At 38.8% G+C, this 20,506-nt stretch overlaps 1 protein-coding gene across 7 annotated transcripts in view; it reads left to right on the forward strand.

The window, feature by feature from the left end:
- Positions 1-20,506, forward strand: part of CDKL5 (cyclin dependent kinase like 5) — a 226,528-nt gene that overhangs the window by 115,711 nt on the left and 90,311 nt on the right. For 2 of the 7 annotated variants that reach the window (XM_032329650.1, XM_032329647.1), the window contains exon 1: positions 4,554-4,871. The exons of 4 other annotated variants lie outside the window; for them this stretch is intronic. In XM_032329650.1, coding sequence (XP_032185541.1) covers positions 4,755-4,871 — 117 coding nt within the window. In that variant the 5' untranslated portion in view covers positions 4,554-4,754. Of the gene's footprint in view, positions 1-4,553; positions 4,872-20,506 lie in introns of those variants that run through there. One more of the 7 variants, XM_032329651.1, reaches the window with a different exon arrangement.

A 20,506-nucleotide genomic window follows, 5' to 3' on the forward strand; every position in this document is an offset into this window, starting at 1 on the left:
GATTCCTCTCACTTTATTCTGCTTTTTCAAAGTTTCTTTAGCAATTCCAGGTCATGTGCCTTTTCGTTTTCATTTTAGAATAAATTTGCCTATATCTACAAAACACTTGCTGGGATTTTTGATAGGAATTGCATCAAAGCCATATATCAGTTTGGGAAAATTGGCATCTTGTTGCGTTTTCTAATACACGAGTATAGTATGTTTCTCAATTTACTTAGGCTTTCTTCAGTTTTTTTCATTAACATTTTGTAATTTATAGGATACAGATCCTATACATATTGCATTAAGTTTATGTGAGACGATTTCATTTCCTTGGAGTAACTTTTTAAAAGATATTTATCTATTTACTTATTTTAAAGATTTGTTTAGTAATTTGACAGACACAGCGAGAGAGGGAACACAGGCAAGGGGAGTGAGAAAGGGAGAAGCAGGCTTCCTGCTGAGCAGGGAGCCCATTGCGGGGCTCGAACCTAGGACCCTAGGATCATGACCTGAGCCAAAGGCAGACACTTAATGACTGAGCCACCCAGGCGCTCCTTTTTATTTTAGAGACACGGAGAGAGAGTGCGTGAGCAAATGCAGGGGGAGGAGCAGAGGGAGAGAGACAAACAGACTCCGTGCTGAGCATGCAGCCCCGTGAAGATCAGTTCCACGACCCCGAGATCACAACCTCAAGCTGAAGTCAAGAGTCTGATGCTTAATGGACTGAGCCTCCTAGACACCCCTTTCCTTGAAGTAATTGTAAATGATGTTTTGCTTTTAACTTCTGTGTCCCATTTTTGTTGTTTGCATATAGAAATGTGATTGGGGTACCTGGGTGGCACAGTCCCTAAGCCACTGACTCTTGGTTTTGGCTCAGGTCATGATCTCAGGGTCTTGGGATCGAGGCCCCCGTTATGCTCTGTGCTCAGCGCAACGTCTGCTTGAGATTCTCTCTCTCCCTCTCACTCAGCCCCCTCCTGCTCATGATGTTTGTGTGTTTCTCTCTCTAAAATAAATAAATAAATCTTAAAAGAAATGTGATTGATTTTTGTGCCTTGATCTTGTATTCTGCAGTCTTGCTAAACTTAATAATTCTAGGAGGTTTTAGTGGATTCTTAGGATTTTTTTTTGTGTAGATGATCATGTCATCTGCAAATAGTGTCAGTTTATTCTTTTGTTTACAGTCTGTATGCTTTTTATTTATTTTTCTTGGCTTATTACTCTGATTAGAACTTCCGATATTGTGTTCAATAATAGTGATAAGAGCAGACATTCCTTTCATGTTCCTGATCTTTGGGAAAAGGAAAAAGCATTTGGTCTTTCACATTAAATATGTTAGCTATAGGGTTTTGTGGATGATATTTATAAAGCTGAGAAACTTACCTTCTATTTCTAGTTTGCCAGAGTTTTTTTTCCTTAATCATAAACTGGTGTTTGATTTTGTCATTCTTTTATTGTATTTGTTGATATGATCATATGATTTTTCTTCTTTATCTGTTGACATGGTTTTCTTTCTTTCTTTCTTTTTTTAAGATTTTATTTATTTGTTTGACACAGAGGGAGAGAAAGACCAAGAGCAAGCACAAGCAAGGGGAGCAACAGGCAGGGAGAGAGAGAGAGAGGGGGAAGCAGGCCCAGCACTGAGCAGGGAGCCCGATGCGGGACTTGATCCCAGGACCCCGGGATCATGACCTGAGCTGAAGGCAAACGCTTAGCTAACTGAGGCACCCAGGCGTCCCTGGCATGGTTTTCAAATGTTGAATCAGCCTTCCATATCTAGAATAAATCCAACTGGTCATGGTGTACAGTTCTTTTAATACATCACTGAATTTGAAATGCTAGTATATTGTTGAAGATTTTTGTACGTGAGTTCGTAAGAGTTGTTGGTCTATACTTTATTTTTTTGTGCTTTGTCAGGTTTTGATATCATTGTGTTGGTAGCCTCATAGAATGAGTTGGGAAGTATTTCCTCCTCTTCTAATTTCTGGAAGAGATTGTGTAAAATGGACATTAATTCTCCCTTAAATGTTTGGTAGAATTCTCTAGTGAAATCATCTGAGCCTGAAGATTTTTTTTATTGGGAATTTAAAATTACAAATTTAACAAATACAACTACTTAAATTGTTTATTTCATCTTGGTTATGTATGGTAGTTTGTGGTTTTCCAGGAATTGGCCTCTTCCTTAAGTTGTAAAATTTAGGAGTGTGAAGTTTGTGGTAATGGCCATGGGATTTTAGGGATCTCTCCCCTGTTTTGTTCCTGATATTGATGTTTTTATCTTTTCTTTATCAGTCTTGCTAGAAGTTTATCAATTTTTGTGATCTTTTAGCAGTACCAGTTTTAGCTTCATTGATTTTATTTTTAAAATTTTTAAATAATTTTGTTTTTTGGTTTTTTTTTTTTTTTTCCTGTTTGAGAGTTCACTGATTTCTGCTTTTATCTTTGTTACCTTCTTGTTTTGGGCTCATTTCTTTTTTTGGTATTGAGGTAAGACTTTATATTATTGATTTGAGGCCTTTCTCTTTTCTAATGTGTGCGTTTAGTGCTATAAATTTCTCTGTTAGTATTGCTTTAGCTGCATCACACATATTTTGATTTAATGTGTATTCATTGAGTCCTGTGTAATTAAAATTTCCTTTGAGACTATCTCTTTGTATTATGGCTACTTTGAAATTATTGTCAAATAATTCTGCCATCTCTGTGTTAGCATCTTTTGATTGTCTTTTCTCATTCATGTTGATGTTTTCCTAGTTCTTAGTATGATTGATTTTCTGTAGAAACCCAGACATTTTGGATATTATGTCATTAGACTCTCTATCTTATTTAATCTTCTGTTTTATCTGGTCCTTTATGACAGTGCCCTGCAAGGTAGAGGGCACGGATGGGGATGGTAGTTGAGTTTCCTCTTTCAGCTTGCACTGATACCTATTGGGGAGGGGCTCCTTGTTACTGATGTGAATGGGAGTTTGGCTTCTTATGTACCCTTCACTGGCACTACCCTGGCAGGGGGTTGGGCATGTTCCCCACTTCGCCCTTACTGATGTGAGTGAAGCCAGTGTTTCATCTAGCTAGAGTAGGGTGGTTGGTTATTGTCTAAATGTTTTCTGTCATCCTAGGCTGCTCTTTGCCTGATCCTTTAGCTTGAGAGAGCAGGCTTTTATTGGGGCTATTTTTAATCACTGCCCATGGGTGTTTCTGGGTTGCTTGTTGAAGTAGTTTTATTAAGATTGCTTTAAAATCCTTGTCAAATAATTCTAACATCTGATTCATTTCTGTGGTGATGTGTCTTGTTTTTTCTCATTCAAGTTGTGACTTTCATGGTCCTTGGTTGTGGTGAGTGATCTACATATTTTTATTGTATCCTGGTCAGTTTGGATATTACGACACTCTGGACTCTTTATTATTTTGTTTTGTTCAGCAGGCAGCCTCCCTGTTGGGTGGCACCTGATGGCTGACTAGGTGTGTTCAGCTTCCTGCTTGGGTGCCCTCCCCCCCACAACACACACATTGTTCTTACTCCCACTGTCTCCTTGCAGAAGGATAGGGTGGATGTTCACCTCCTCATCTGATAGCTTCCCAGAGAAAAGTGGACCAGTGATTCATGCTGCCTTATTGCTTCTGCTCCATCTTGCCGACACTGCTGTGCCAGAAGGGCCAGAGTTCTGTTGCCTGCTTCTGCCTGGAGGGAGATGGGAGATCAGCTCTAGACCGGACTTGCCAATATGACCAGGCAGGGAATGGGAGCTGTGCCCACTTCTGCCAGACGGGGGTGGAAGATTAGTGCCCTGGCGCCTGCTTCCTTGGAGGGGTGTATGTGTGTGTGTGTGTGTGAGAGAGAGAAAGAAAGTAAAGTGTCTATCTGCTCAGCCCCTGAAACCTCAGTGGGATGGTAGTGCAGTTTTTCCATTGATGTTTGCCTGGGGTAGGGCGAGTGTTGCCCAGAAGATTTTCTCTTGTTAGCCCATCCTTTTCCTGATCTTTCGGCTATGAGAACAGACTTTTCTTAGCACCTCTTTATGTTTGCCTCCTGTCGGTTCTAGGTTGGAGACTTCTCCAGTACTCTTTTGGAGATACATAGGAAACAGTGGGGAAACCCTGGGAACTCACTGCCACCATGTTCTTCAAGTCCTGACCGCCTTGTCTTCCTATGCTTGGTGTAGGGATTTTTAGTTTCAAGAGGAAGGACCTGTGAGAAGTGGGTCTACTCCATCTTTACCAAAACTAGAAGTCTCCACATGTGTGTGAAAATTCTGTAAATACCGGTTTATATGATAACATCAGTTTGTTCTTGAAATCAACCATGTATTAGGTACTGTGACTGGCCCTGGGGAATATAGATGGGACTGAGATGTCATCCTTAACTTCAGAGACCTCACCATTTTGAAGAGTTTAAAGACCTGTGAAAATAGATTTTAATTTGCCTCATGACACTGAGGTAGAAAACACAATTCTTTATTTTAGAAATGAAACTAAATCTAGCTCATACCTTGTGGCATTGGAGCTCCTTTGCTTCCCATTGACTGACTTAAGCCTGTTTTGGTTTATGAAGTGCCAGCCAAATGGGAAGAGGCCTAATCCTTAAGTGCCATGTTGTTCTCATGGTTACCATTGCTTGTTGCTCTGGTTACCATTAAACCTTTTGCCAGGCACTACCCTATAGTGGGCATTGTTTCCCTGGCCCCAGCTCTCCAGGCTATGGTACTTAATGATCAGACTGGAGGAACCTAGCCAAGTGACACCACTGTCCGAAGTCCTGGACAGCCCTCTGCCTCATGCAGAAGCCCCAGCCCCGTGATCCTCCCAGTCTCAGAGGACCCTCCGGTCCTGGAGGAACTTCAGCTCTCCTTGACATTAGCCTGTTGGATGGGAAGTTCGGCTCTACCGCCTTTGTGAGTCTGCGCTTTATAATAATAAGGACTGTTAATTCTCCCTAGGGACAGGAGAAGACACCCCCCCCTTCACCCCCAGGAACAAACCCCATGTTCTCTGAGTTCCTTTGGAAACATGCTTGGGTGATTTGGGAATGCCGAAAGTAGAGCATTTTGAACTTTCTCCCTGATGATAGTAATAATAGTAATGACATTTAGTTCATGTGCAGTTCTGAGCATTTTACTTGTATCCTCTTATTCAGTCCTAATAGTAACCTCAGGAATAAGTGACATTAGATACAATTTTCAGAAAAGAAAATTGAGGCACTGAGAAGTTTAACTCGTCAAAGGTCACTTACCTCCTAGGTGGTAGAGCCGTGATTTGAATTCAGGCAGTTTGGCTCTAGATCTGAAGTTATTACCCTTCTTCTGGATGTGTGACAACCTTTGAGTTTCACTTTGCTTTTATTATCATTTATTTGAAACCAAGATTGTGTCTGAAAGAAGTACTTCTGGGTTTCTAAAAGGTATCAATTAAGTAATTTTATGTAATTAAAGACTTTCTAATTAGAAACACTCTGTTTCCTTTCTTATGAAACCACATAGATCTGGCAATGAGAATACGAAAAATAACCAGTACATATCTTGTATTTTAAATTGTTTGGAACATAGCCCTCTAATAATCAGTTTTTTAGCTTTGTTTCAGAAAGTAAGAAGTAATGATTTTGTTAGAAATCTCTGCATTTTAGGTTGTTTAGAGTTCAAGATAAAATTTAGCCAGATTATATTGTATTATACACACCTATTATTTGTCACATTTATATACATTTATGATATTTTCTATTGCTTTAGGTGCCTTTTTTTTTTCAACTACAGCTAGTAGAACAAATAGAAGGATGTGATTCACAAGTTATTATATTAATATCCATGCCATTAGATTTAAATTCTTTTGGGGCTTATTATGAAGTACTTAAAATGTAATCAAGTTTTTCTTTTCAGGAGTGATTCATGCTGCCGTTTACCATGCTTCTTCAGGGAAAATTTAAATTTTCTCATTTAAAATGTGGAGTCAAGTTTCATTTACATATTCTATGTACTAGGTAGTATAACAGTTTGTTCTATTCCTTATAAACACAGCATTAAATATAAAATTTGTCATGTTTTGTTAGAGAATAATGTATAGTTTCTCTTAATTCATTGACTTGCATTTTTCATGTCATTGCTGTTTAAATTTCCATAGGCACTTACCCACTATGTGATTTATCTGAAGCAGATCTTTCAAATTCATATTGATTTATTATCAGTGCCATTTAAATACATTCTTTGTTGATGTATAAAGGGAACTTTGTTAGTTCTAGCTCAAGAGAAACCACACAAGCGAGCTTTAGAACTTAAAGTTAATTAATTAAGCAGACATTTGTTAAAGCACCTGTGGTAGTGAGTTCTGTTGGATGTTTGGGATAAAGAACAAAAAGGTCGTAGTTCATGACTGTGGAGAGCCCACATTCTGGAAGAAAAAGGCTCATGATAGCATAGTGGTTAGAATGTGTTCTCTGCCCTTGAGGAGTTCATAGGTTGACAGAGCATGAAAACATCGAGAAACAAATAGGTCACTCATTTCAAAACTCAGGTGGTTGGTCTTTTTAACAAGATACTATTTCAGTCTTTATTGTCTGTGATGTTTTTATTTTTTTTTTAAAAAAAACTTATTTGTTTGACAGAGACATAGTGAGAGGGGGAACACGAGCAGGAGGAATGGGAGAGGGAGAAACAGGCTTCCCACCAAGCAGGGAAGCCCAATGCAGGGCTCAATCCCAGGACCCTGGGATCGTGACCTGAGGTGAAAGCAGACGCTTAGTGACTGAGCCACCCAGGCACCCCCTGTGATGTTTTTAGTTAAAATTTACATATCTCTAGTCTCTGTGTGTCCCTGGCTGCATTTCTTCTTGGTCTTTGTAAGATCCTTAAGAGGTACTTAGAGCAGCTAAAGTGCCTAACTCATTTAGCCTACCTTTTTGGAGTGTCTTCCTGTTAGGTCTTAGGGCATAGAGTTCCGTTAAAGGCCTAGGCTTATGGATCTTACAGCCTTAGGTGGGAAGAGAGATTGAATGGCAAACCCCAGATTCCCATGTAGGTATGGTAAGATCCCAGTTGGAGGTATGGATAGGGTGCTAGGGACTACAAAAAAGGAACATAAAAAATAATCTGGGGGATCTTGGAGTGCTTCCCAAAGAAGGGTTTTAAAGAAAAAAGAAGAATTAACCAGAAGAAGCAGGGGTGGCTTCTTGTGATTTAATTACCAGCTAAAAACAAGTTACCTGCCTGGGTACTCCCTTACCCAAATGAATACTCTATTTGAGTTTTTGTGTTTTTGTTTAGCACGATACCTGTCACTGGGTAGGAGCTTGAAAACTGTTGATTGAGTGAATGAAGAAAGGATGAATGTGGGGGGCAGAGTGTAAACAAGTATGTGTGAAGTTTCAGTTGAGAAACTGCAAATAATTAGGTGTGACAGGAGCAGGGTTTTTGTTGTTGTAGTTGTTGTTTGGGGTGTTGTTGTTGTTTTAAAGTTTTTTAGGAGATGGTGCGTGTAATTAACACCTTTTACTGGAAGCTTTGCAAAGCTACTGGGCTGCGTGGTATGTAATACATCTTTCTTTTCCCCAGTCCCACTATTGACAGCAGAGTATGTACGAAATATCCATTATGTGCAAACTGATGACCTCACTGAGGTCTTTGGAGAATATTCCTGCAAGAGGATTTCAACTAGAATGCCTCAGTGATATTCTTGACATCAAATAACTAGCCACACAAGGATTTTGTTCAGAGTATATAGTGTTTCTTGGCCTGATTCTCTCAAAAGAGTGAACTGCTTGAGACTTCTATTGCACAGTTGTTGCAAAGGCATGGCCACTTCTGGGATTTTTGTCCTCTCCTTCTCTTCTGCCTTAGCTCTCAAGGTGGCTTGTTTGAGGTCATTCGGTTTCCTTTATGATGGTGGTAAACAGTTCCATGCTTATACAATGAGATGGTACAGTTCGCTCCTGGGGACATTTTTGTTACGTAGCTATCATAATGTAAGATAAAGGGCTGGGTACTTGGATATAATGGCTAACCAGACTTGCTCTTTCAAAAATATTTAGGCTGTTTTATGTTTGATAGTCATCTCTTTCTATGGTAAGAGAAAGTGAATCTGGCATTCTCTAGTTTTCTGCACAATGCGTAAAAGATAAAGTTTTAACTAAACTAGATACTTTGAAAATAAGTTTTTAAGAAAGAAACTGTTGCTTACCTATGTTGAATGTAATTTTCAGTTTTCTACATGGATATGGTTACTGCAAAAGTAATGACTTGGAACTTGTTTCAGATTTTAGTTGTACCATTTTGGTCTGCATGTGTGTGAGCGTATCTATCGGAATGTATGAACAGGAGGTCCCTAGAGGTAATCCAGTTCAGTTGTCTGAACAGAGAGCTTCTGAGTTTGTCTTACTCTCCCTGTCAGTCTTTCACATTTTGGCAACATCGTAGTAAGCTGGAGGACCTTACACCTTAGTAGCCTAAAGGTATTATATGGAACATAATTTCTCTTGCTTTTGAACTTTGGAGTTTCCTTAAGCATGTTTCTGTCCTAAACCCCAGGCATATTTCTCATGAGTTGGAAGAAAACATGGTGTTTTGACTTTCTTCACCAGTTCTCAGTATTCTCATTTTTCTTCTTTCATAGGCAGACTTAAAAGTAGGGCCAGGGATGCCTGGGTGGCTCAGTCAGGTAAGCGGCTGCATTCAGCTTAGGTTGTGATCCGAGGGTCCTGGGATCAAGCCCTACTTTGGGCTCTCTGCTTCTCTCCCTCCCTATGCCTGCTGCTGCTGCTTCTGCTTGTGCTGTCAAATAAATAAATAAAATCTTAAAAAAAATAAAAGTAGGGCCAAAAATCAAGAATTATAGATTTTATATTTTGTATATATGCATGTATGATTTATCAGCTTATTGATGAGTAAAAGCAAAATAGAATCAAACATTCTTAGGCAGTGGTTTTATAATCACTTTAGCAGTAATATTTCTGACTAGAGCAGAAGATATGAGTATGTACTCATGGGTCTGGTTTTTGTTAGCACTCCCAGGAAGCAGTGAGCTACTCTACCCTGTAGTAGCTCTACTATTGTTAGCATTCTGTACATTGTTTACTCACCAGTGTCTGCAAAACATAAGTATGCTGACTTCATTGGTACCTACACAATTTTCTGGAAAAAAATGGCCCTGAGAAAGCTAGGCACAATCATTCGTTCCTTCAGTAAAGAAATCTGTAGCAAGTGCTCCATCACTTGTAAAACAAGATAGTAGATTTTTGTCTTCATTTGGACTGTATTTTTTTTATGTTGACTATTAGTCCATTTTAGTTAATAGACCTATTTCCCACCTTGTCATTGTACTTGGATCTTTATATATTTAACAGAGGTAATATTTGTGGAATACCTGGTGATGTATCTTGGGCCGGTAAATTGGGTTTTTTTCTTTTGACTTTTTCTTCTATCTTGGTTCCAGGTTAGAGAGTAGGGTGAATGCCTCTTTGGAGGGGAAATTACTCTTAAAAGAGTAATTAGGAGACTTAAAAGAGAGATGAAAAGCAGTCCTTCCAGGTGCCAAAGGGGTGTGAGCAGATGAGGCTGAGGTGGGGCAGGCAAGTCTTGACATTCTCTCCCCCTGACTCCCATTTCCTCAGGGAACTAAAATTCTGGATTTAGGGAGACCATAGGTTGAGGGTGAATAAAGCCAAAAGTGAAGGAAGCTTATGCCCCATTCCCCTTATGGAACTGATGGAAATTGCTTTGCAAAGTTGCCTCATCACAGTAGAAGCAGCAGCAGCAGAGTTAAAATGTGGCATGCTGTGGTTAGGTGGAGAGAAGATTCCTGGGTCTCTCTTCAGCTTGTGATTGGCCTCTAAGGAATCTCAAAGTCACTGCACACTCCAGGTATCTGGGTTGAGAGCCAGTGAAACTATCAGTGGGGATGCTGTGTTGAGGGGCAAGCTGATAACACTGTGGTTGATAACCAGGTTGTCGGTATAAATGAAATTGAGGAGTCTGGATGTCTTCACCAATTAAAACTGAGAAGGAGCCAAACAACCAGGCCAGACACCCGGGCTATAAGCCAAAAGCACATACCTGAGTCCACAGTCTCCCTGGGGTCCAACGGCAATTTCAAGCCAGTGTTCTGGGGTTCAGGCCTACAGGGAACCTTGTCTTTGGAGACTAGAGTCCCAGGGGATAGCACAAGGACGTGTATTTATCTGAAAGCCCCTCCCTTACCACGGTGAAGTTCTGTAACCCCAGCCCACATCCATACATCCATCCATCTGCCATCGTGGTAGAAGCAGAGAGAAAATCTGAGGGGGACTGAGCATTTGCTTGAAAGAGACTATAAGCCAGAAAAGACTGAGCTACTATAGAATGCAAATTAAATCAAGGTCAGAGCTTGGAAAGAAAGATTAAAAGTTATAGAAAATTAAAAAGCTACATTTTCTTGGCACATCTTAGATTTAGTCTTTGATTATGTATTTCCAACATTAAATGTAAATTTTGTACTCTTTGTTCACTACAGAACACAAAGTCTATGATTATCTGATAGAGGATGTAGATTGCCTACATTTGGCATGCCTAATTAATACTGTCTTCTCAATTGACCACTAGAGGTGAAGTTTCCATTTTCTCATTGTCTGCTTATTTTTGTAAAATAAGGTCAAAATGAAGTAAAACTCTAATACAATTGTGCAATAATTACAGTACAGACATGATGGTTAATATTACTAACCTGTAATGCTTTGACAGGCATCATTGCCATATACTCTTAAAAATTTGTGGATATAACCACAGTCTGAGTGTGGTTGGTAGACAAAGTGATTTAAGAGCATCTGTATATAATGTCTGAAGGGTTATGTAAAAAGTATATATCAAATTTTGTATGATCTATAGATACGGAGCTAAATTGTTTTGAAAGTCTCTATTGAAAAGGATTGCTATTTGCTCTGTCATAGAAGTTAGTGAAAATTTTTCTTTGGATATCTCATTTTTTGTCTTAATAACTGCATTTTATTTTTTGAACTTTTTATTATCTATAGTATTAACAGGGTAGCAAGCTTATCTTGGTCTATAACTTAAGGTGAGTTACTTTTAAATCATTTTTTAAAATTATTTCTTTATAGTATTTTTTTTTTAAATTAACATATAATGTATGTTTCAGGGGTACAGGTCTGAGATTCATCAGCCTTATACAGTTCACAGCACTCACCACAGCACATGCCCTCCCCAGTGTCCATCACTCCGCCACCCCATCCCTCCCATCCCATGCCCCTCCAGCAACCCTCAGTTTGTTTCCTGAGATTAAGAGTTTTATGGTTTGTCTCTCTCTCTCTCTGGTTTCATCTTGTTTCATTTATTCCTCTCTTCCCCTATGATCCTCTGTCTTGTTTCTCAAATTCCACATATCAGCAAGATCATATGATCATGTCTTTCTCTGATTGACGTATTTAGTTTGGCATAATACCCTCTAGTTCCATCCACATCATTGCAAATGGCAAGATGTCTTTCTTTCTTTTCTTTTTTTTTTTTTTGATGGCTGCTTAAATAATTCATTTTAAATCAACCTTTTTGAGGTATAATTTACATATAAGCATCTACCTTCTTACATATAGTAAGATATGCCCATTTTAAGTGAACTAGTTTCCTTAACTCATCATGGTTACATCCTTTGATATTAATAGCCAATGTCCAGGTTGATGCTGATTCACCAACAGACATTCTGGGCCCATTAGAAGTACTTATAAGGGCTTTCCGGGTATGTGGGTTTGCTTATATTTATCAACTAAATGTTCACAGACTTCTGTGGTTTTTATTATATTTGTGGCCTTAAGTCTCACACTATTACAGGATATATTTATTTTTATTCAAGTAAAAATAGTTGAAGACTTTAGTGTAGGAATTCCAGTGGTCTCCTTAAGAATGTGGCTTATAGGGGCACCTGGGTGGCTAAGTTGGTTGAGTGTCTGCCATGGACTCAGGTCATGATCTCAGAGCATGAGTCCCGCGTCGTGCTCCTTGCTCATTGGGGAGTCTGCTTCCCTCTCTGCCCCTCCTCTCTGCTTGGGCACTTTTCTCTCTCCACAAATAAATAAGTAAAACCTTAAAACAAACAAAACAAAACAAAACCCAGTGTGGCTTACATTTATAAGAGAGAGCCTCTCCCTTTGATTTTCTCTTCCCACAAAACTCATGGTCTTTTTTCTCACCTCCAGAGGCTCTTAACCTTCTTTCTGTTCCACATGAGCCCAGGCTTTACTCCTTTTCTTTGACCTCCCCCAAACACCACTAATACAAAATTACTGGATGTTTGTAGCACATTTGCACTAAGGATTTGGCAACCATGATACTAAATAGCACCGTAAGCACTGTGTTAGCCCGTTCTCAGATCTGCGACTCTTTCCATCATTGGGAATGTTTCATATCACACAAATATTAGATATTAGTAGTTATGTAACATATCTGTTTTCATATTGTGTTTTTCTAGGTTAGAAGAAATCTCACTAGCTTTGTCTCAGGATGGAGTAGAGGTGATGATGAAGAATAACAATCTTTATTCTGTTGTTTCAGGTGGAGAAATAAATCAGTAAATACTGATTTTTTAATTTAGTAAGCCTTCATGTGTAACTTGATAAATATTGACAACCTTGTAACTGTAGCCATTTCATGCTGAAAAAGGTTTTTTTTTTTAAAGAAATTTTAACAGAAAGAGAGCAGTATCAGTTTTGCAGTGCATTTTTATGATCTGTAGGGAGACCAGAGTAGCCAAATAGCAAAATGGGTTTTTTATTTATTTTTTAAAAGACTTTATTTGTTTGAGAGAGACTGAGAGAGAGCATGAGCAGGGGGAGGGGCAAAGGGAGAGAAGGGAGAGGGAGCAGCAGACTGCCTGCCTAGCAGAGAACCCAAGGATGTGGGTGGGCTCCACCTCAGGACCTTGGGATCATGACTTGAGCTGAAGGCAGCTGTTTAACAGACTGAGGCACCCAGGTACCTCACAAAACTGGTTTTTAATCAAGACACTATAATTCCTTTGGGATTTTAAGAGCTTACTCAAATACTTGCCTACTAAAAGGTTTTTGGAAAGGGCCAGATGAAATTTTGAAGGGTCTTATTTTTTTTTTTTTTTAAGATTTTATTTATTTATTTGACCAGCAGAGATTACAAGTAGCTGAGAGGCAGGCAGAGAGAGAGGAGGAAGCAGGCTCCCTGCTGAGCAGAGAGCCTGATGTGGGGCTCGATCCCAGGACCCTGGGATCATGACCTGAGCTGAAGGCAGAGGCTTTAACCCACTGAGCCACCCAGGCGCCCCGGGTCTTACGTTTTATTATCTTCATTTTTTTGAAGCTTTTTGAAGAAAGAAGGAGACAGGTCTAGCTTAATATGTCTCCTAGGGATATACTGTTCTTTAAAAAACTTAAATGTGTATTTGTGTATTCTTTATTCTCATGTTTTATTGTCTTTAAAAAAAATTTCCTTAGGGCACCTGGGTGGCTCAGTGGGTTAAGCCTCTGCCTTCGGCTCAGGTCGTGATCCCAGGGTCCTGGGATTGAGCCCCACATTGGGTTCTCTGCTCAGCAGGGAGCCTGTTTCCTCCTCTCTCTCTGCCTGCTTCTCTGCCTACTTGTGATCTCTCTCTGTCAAATAAATAAATAAAATCTTTTTATTTTTTTAAAAATCCTTATATCCCAAAGAAGGCCTTTAAAAAAAAATTATGGTAGGCAAAAGTGTTTCTCTGTTAGACTATAGTGGAATTAGTAAGTTTTATCCGAGGAGAAGCATGACTTGGGCCAGCAGATGTAAATTTTGAATTGGCGCTGCTGTACAGTGAGACTTTTGCACTGGATCTGCCTCTCTCTTGTGTAGTTCACTTTTGAACCAGTCATATGTTATTTTTCACCCACATGCCTGTAGTCCAGTGGTGGAGTCAGACTTTATCCAGGTGGTCATAAAGTATGTGAAGGTGTCACTTTAATAATTACGAAGAGATGTTTGCTAAGAGAACATATGGGGCTTTGAACTTAGTCACAGGCTGTGGGAGGGCTTCCCTGAGTAAGTGATGATTTGTGCCAAGGTCTGAGACAGGAGTAATTTAGGGTTGAGTAGGGCAAAACTTTTAGGAGTAGAAGGAACTACAGCAGGGGAGCTCTTGGTGTTGATAGCTGGGGCTCACCAAGCTAGGGAGACCTAGGGAGAGGAGGCTGGAAGGCATTTCTGGAGTGGTCCCTGGACGGGACTTGCTGGCCACTTGGAGGGGTTTTGACATAGTCTTTAGGGCAAGGGAGTTTGGGGACAGTTTTAATGGGAGTGGTGGAGTGAAAGCAGATTTCCATTTCCAAATGGCTACCAGGCTCTCCCAGTGGCAGACATTATTAGAAGGGTTAGGAAGCTAGGTAGTACTCCAAGTAGGCATGGGAAGGGCTGGAATTAGGATGGGAGTCAGGTAGAGAAGAACTGTGGACCAATTTGAAAAATATTTAGGAGGCAAAATTCAATAGCTCTTGGATGTATTTTGGGGTACAGACAAGGGAGATGTCAAAAGTGATCCTAAATACCTAGCTAGATACTTACCTGTTCACTGAGATATGGGGACAGGAGACAGGACCAGGTTCAGAGAGGGAAAAGAGGGAGTAGTTGGTTAGGCATTCTATCTAGATATTTTATACTTCATTTATTGTCATCTTACATCTCAGTAAAGATTTCTGGAGGGCATATCCAGCCCAGAGGAGGGTAGAAGGGATATGATGTTTTAATGGAAATAAATGAGAAACTAGGTTTTGTTATATAGAAATTTTATTACTGACTTGGCTTGAAGGCAGTTGTTTTCTATGTGAGTCTTAAGATTCTACTTCCCACATCTTCCTTTTCGCTGTGTGCTTGCTCTCTCCTGTTCTAGATAATGTATTAATATTTTCATGAGACTATCTTCTTTTTAGAAGCTGAGCATTGAAGTAAATTGATTGTGAATTTTCCTTGTAATGCTTTTTAAAATGTAAGAGTTTTGGTGAAATGCTCTTACCATACAAATAATGGACAGTTTAGAATTTATACCAGTATTTCCTGTAACAATATCCCTATAATATGAACCTTTGGAGCAGTTTTGCTAGTTTTTGGTGTAGACTTTGTGTGACTGCCAAATTGTTTTGGGCCAGCTGAACAGTGTCACTGAATTTTTAACAAAAAGGTAAAAAATATACATCTTTTAGTATATTTCACTATATGATGTTTGAATGGGGCCATATTACAAAAGTTATTATAAAAGTAATCATTTTATGAAAATGAGATGAGTGTAGACATTTTAGTGCCATGATTAATTGCTTTAATAAGTTTTGGAGAATTAGTCTTTTAATCATCTCATTTTCACCTAAAATTTCTTTTCATAGTATATTATTCTTTTCTAAAGCTTTATTTGATCTCAAAAAGTGGTCACTCTCTCTTTTAAGGGGTAGTGTTTACAGTGGAACACTGCAAAACAGTTACAATAAATAAACTAGAGCAGAGTTTTTCGATGCCAGCAACTTTCGACATTTGGAAGTGGGTAATTCTTTGTCATGGGGTTGTCCTATGCACTGTAGAATGTTCAGCAGCAGTCCTGGACTCTACCCAGTAGATGCTAGTAGCCTCCACTCCACCCCGTTGTGACAAACAAAAGGATTTCTGGACATTGTCGGATGTCCCTGCTGTGTGGGGAGGTGCACAGTGTCCCCAGTTGAGTGCCACTGAACTAGATTTTGTTTACATCTCAGAAATACAATGTTGTGCTTAAAAACAAAAAGCTGTTGCAAAAAGATGCTCACAGTAACATGCCACTTACGTGATTTTATGTGTTCAAAACAGTAGTAAAATTGCTTATGGATAAATCCATTTGTAATAATAAAAATGTACAAAGGAGTGGTATGTAACAGTTTCAGGATAGAAGTTACCTCTGGAGAAAGAATGATCAGAAGCAAATCGACATATTATTGACTTACATCTGATACTTTTTCTGTATATTTACATGATCGATCTGTTTCAAACTCCTGTGGCATATCCTATAACATTGGTTGTACTTTTAAACTATTGTCATAAACTTTAATTTATTGACATGCATTATTACATACCAACACAAAAGCTTCTGTGTATATGAGATGCTTCATTTACTCCTGTCAAACCTAAGATGTCATATAAAACCTCATATAAAGCAGGGGCCCAGTGGACTGTTCATAGATGGCTCACTGAAATGCTCTCCTTCTTTGCTATAGATTGTTCTTCCTGATGTGGTCTGAAATACTTCACTTTAATAGTTAATTTAACTTTTAATATTGGCAAACAAGGGTAGTATGTAGGTAATAAACAATACAAGTAACAAGATTTCTTGGAAAGCAATTTAGTTTTCATCTTTGTGTATCCTGGTTAATAACTTGTATTTCTATGGTATTTGGTAAACACATGTCAAGTTCATTGTATCAACCTGCCATGGAATGTATCCTGTCCTTGAATTTACTCCCATTTTATAATTTTGCTCATAATGTTAAAAGTAATTGTTACTTTAGAAGGATTCTGTGACCTAAGAATCAGAATAAAGATAAAGATAGAAATAACGAGGGGCACCTGGGTGGCTCAGTGGGTTAAAGCCTCTGCCTTCGGCTCAGGTCATGATCTCAGGGTCCTGGGATCGAGCCCCACATCAGGCTCTCTGCTTGGCAGGGAGCCTGCTTCCCTTCCTCTCTCTCTGCCTGCCTCTCTGCCTGCTTGTGATCTGTCTGCCAAATAAATAAATAAAATCTTAAAAAAAAAAGATAGAAATAACGAATTTTTGCACATACTTTGAAGTGTATAAATTTTATAACAGACATTAGAAAATTATTTCAACATTTTTATTGGTGATAACATATTTTTAAGAAAAACACAGATGAGAAATAGTGATGCCTCCCCAGTGTGGAGATACGTGCGTATGTTTCAGAATATATCCTTTTTAACAGCAAAATTTGTATCTATGGCTTGGCAAGGGTGGTATAGCATGACCATGGATGAGAAATGGCCTCCACAATCAGATTTCCTGAGTTTAAAATCTTAGCTGTGTTACTTCTTAGCCATATGATCTTGGGGTAAGTTACGGAACCTCATCAAAACTCAGTGTTGAGTCACCATGTTATACACCTGAAACTAAGGTGGCATTGTGTGTCAGCTGTACTCAGAAAACAAAAACAAACAAAACCCCACACAACTCAGTCTATCCTCATCTATAAAATGAGCATGATGGTAGGATCCTCTTCAGAGAGTGATTTGAGGATTAAATGAGATAATACATTGGAAGCACTGAGTACAGGGCCTGGTGCAAAGTACTTAAATAATCAAAATAAAGCTTGCTTTTTCAGGTACCATATTGGCCTATCTGGTAACAGTGCCTACATTTTTGTAGGGTTTTGCTCCTGCTGAGGGATGAGGGAGGCACATGTCAATCTGTAAAAGAACTTAAGACAGTTGGGATATTTACATATACATCATGGATTGAAATATTTTAGAATACTTTAGTGTCAAACTGTATTTACTGCTACTTGGATTAAGAAATAAAGAGTTTCTCCCAAGGAATGGCTTCATCAGGGAATAATTTCAAATGAATTGTATAGGAATCCATGAATCCATGAATCTATGAATAGTAAACTAAAATCACTTTTTTTTTCTGTTTTCTTTTATGATGCATTTTGGATGTTTTAAATTACAGAGCAAAACATTTAAAGTAATGATTCCTGATAGTTCCTTGTTAAGTATATCATCAATTTAGAGAATTCACTGTTCCAGAGCATAATTAAGTCAAGTTATATAACCGCATTTTAAGTAACTTAGTAAATTTTATGATTGTTATTACCAATTAGTTGCTTTGCCATCATTTTAAGGAATAGTTGGTTCTGGCCATAAACCAATGACTAGGTAAGTGTAGACAGTCACTACTAGCAGAAGTAAGTTTTGGTTACAAGTCTCTGTGTCCAGGATGGTTGTTCAGTGATTGAGGCATGATTTTTATGGGGTGGAGATCTTGACAATACTGGAAGAAATATAGGTCCTCTGGATATTTTTCTATTTTTTACTACTCATAAAATTTATTTTTCATTCTCTTTCTAATCTTTTTTTTTTTTTCAGCTGAGGAAATTTATTTTGGTAAATGTTAAATGCCTTGATATAGCTTGTTCACACATGGAGATAGCAGCACAATTTAGGAACCTCTATCTTTTTGCATTCCAAAATAATATAATTTCAATTTTGAGACAAAATTAAGGGTGAGGTATGGAATTATCATTAATGGTTTACTTATATATTTTTAGCACATCCTTAGTTTGTTGTTCAAAATGTCAGCTTTTAACTAACTCATTGTTTAAACAAAGTAAGATACTGAAACAAGTAGAAAATTATGCCTATCATGCTGACTACAGCTGGTGACATTCTGTTGCAGACGTTGTGGGGGCAATGGCAAGCTTTTGGGAATAAATTGAATTTAAAACACAGTTCTTTAGAGCTATTTTTCATGTATTTTTCTTCTTTGTCTACACCCATATTATGTGTAGCATCTCAGGGTGGTAGTACAAGTAATAAACCTTGGTGTGTCATCTCTTACCTCTCCATTAAATACCCATGAAGAGATTAAAAAAAAAAAAAAAAGCCAAAAAACTCATGAAATTTCTGTAAATTAAGAAACTAAAAATTGAAGATTGTTGGCAAAGTCAGGGAGATGGATTGAAAAATACAGCCTTGAACATCATGCTCCTTATTCTACTTTCTGAGCCAGACTGGGGCAAACTGTCAAAATGAAGTAGCAAAAGGTTTGGTTGGACCCATGCCCACTCGAGCTGGACACAGGCAGCCATCTCATGGCGCTAACTGTTATTTGACCCTGAGGGAGCTGGAGTTCTCCGTCCCCCAACTAGCCCTCATCAGCACCTGTATTGCCAGATCTTTTCAGAGACTAAGCACCCCAAATACAGTATGGCAAAAAGCAGAGAAAGATTGGAAGCAGCAAGTTGCAGCCTAGGATTCACAGACCCCCTTGGCAAGGTGTGGTGAATGTAGAGGAGAGGGAGCAGGATGTGCTAGGAAGTGTGGGTTCAGCAAACAGCTTGTTCTCACAACTCTGCACAGGTGATCCAGCCTCAGCCCAGCCAACCCAATGAGAACAAATGTGATGGGAATCCAGGTTTTGACCTTGGTCTCAGGTGCATCAAACTGCATTTGAAGCCTCAGTGGCTGAAAACCCCCCAACTAGCCTTTCAGATGCCAGACCTAGTGAATCTCTTCCAATCTTAATAGGGATGAGTTTTTAAAAAGCAGGGGGCAGGGACGTGTACCCTATGAAAAGACATGGGAAGATAAAGAAAACACTGCTCTGAAGATTTAGAAGCAACGCATCTTTCTAAAAATAATTTTTTGTAACAAGCAGATACAGTCTCCCGAAGGAGAGCCAGGAGGATATGACCTCTATAGTGAGAGCAAGCTGAAACAAGGCAAAATTTGAAGTCCAAGTCAACTGAGATAGGATGATAGAGAAACCTAAAATGGAGGAAATAAAAGAACAAAATTGATATAGCAGTTTTGATTAATTCACTCATGAAATACTTACTGAACCTACTACGTGCCTGCTGTTCTAGGCACTTACGCAGTAGTGAATAAAACATACAAAGCAACAATGAGAGAGCAAATCTAAAAGTTACAAGGTTTCTAGAGAAAAATACTAGGAAAACAGGGGCACCTGGGTGGCTCAGTGGGTTAAAGCCTCTGCTTTCGGCTCAGGTCATGATCTCGGGGTCCTGGGATCGAGCCCCACATCGGGCTCTCTGCTCAGCGGGGAGCCTGCTTCCGCCCCTCTCTCTGCCTGCCTCTCTGCCTGCTTGTGATCTCTCTCTGTCAAATAAATAAATAAAATCTTTAAAAAAAAAAGAAAAAGAAAAATACTAGGAAAACAGGTGTAGAAACAACATTTAAAGTTGCTAGAAGAAAATTTTTCTAATTTCATTGATTTCCAGCTAATATTAGTTCAACCCCCCCACACACACTCTCTTCTAGGTATATTCTGGTAATTTAAAATTTTTATTCCAAGGAAAAGCCCTAATAGGATCTAGGCAGAATCAAAGTTACGTATGTTGGAACAAAAATCAGATGGGCCTCAGACTCCATTTTCTCCCTCTTAGAAGGAGAAGAAAGTATATGGAGAAGAGGAAGTACATGGATTTTGTTATAGACTTTTTACTCCTATGTACTGGAAGATTGCTTCAATAAACATACAAACCTACAATGTCTGTGATGTGAATGGCACTTTCCAGGGCTTTGCAGTGATAGAACTTTACAGGGATCCTGAAAATGGAGAGCATAAGGTTGCCTTCCCAAGAATTCTATGCCTGCCAAGTTGCCAATCATGTGTGGGGACACGCACACATGTAATGACTTGGAAAATAGGTACTTCTTTAGAAAGCTATTCAAAGATGCACACTGAGCAAAAACTTAATGCAAATCAAGCTCTACAAAAATATGAAAACCACGGTAGACAAAGACTAGAGGTAAAGACTGAAGGCAATAAAATATACAAAAAATATAGATTACATATAATTACTCAT

This window comes from Mustela erminea, chromosome X (genome assembly GCF_009829155.1).
Source record: "Mustela erminea isolate mMusErm1 chromosome X, mMusErm1.Pri, whole genome shotgun sequence".
NCBI classification, from domain to species: domain Eukaryota; kingdom Metazoa; phylum Chordata; class Mammalia; order Carnivora; family Mustelidae; genus Mustela; species Mustela erminea.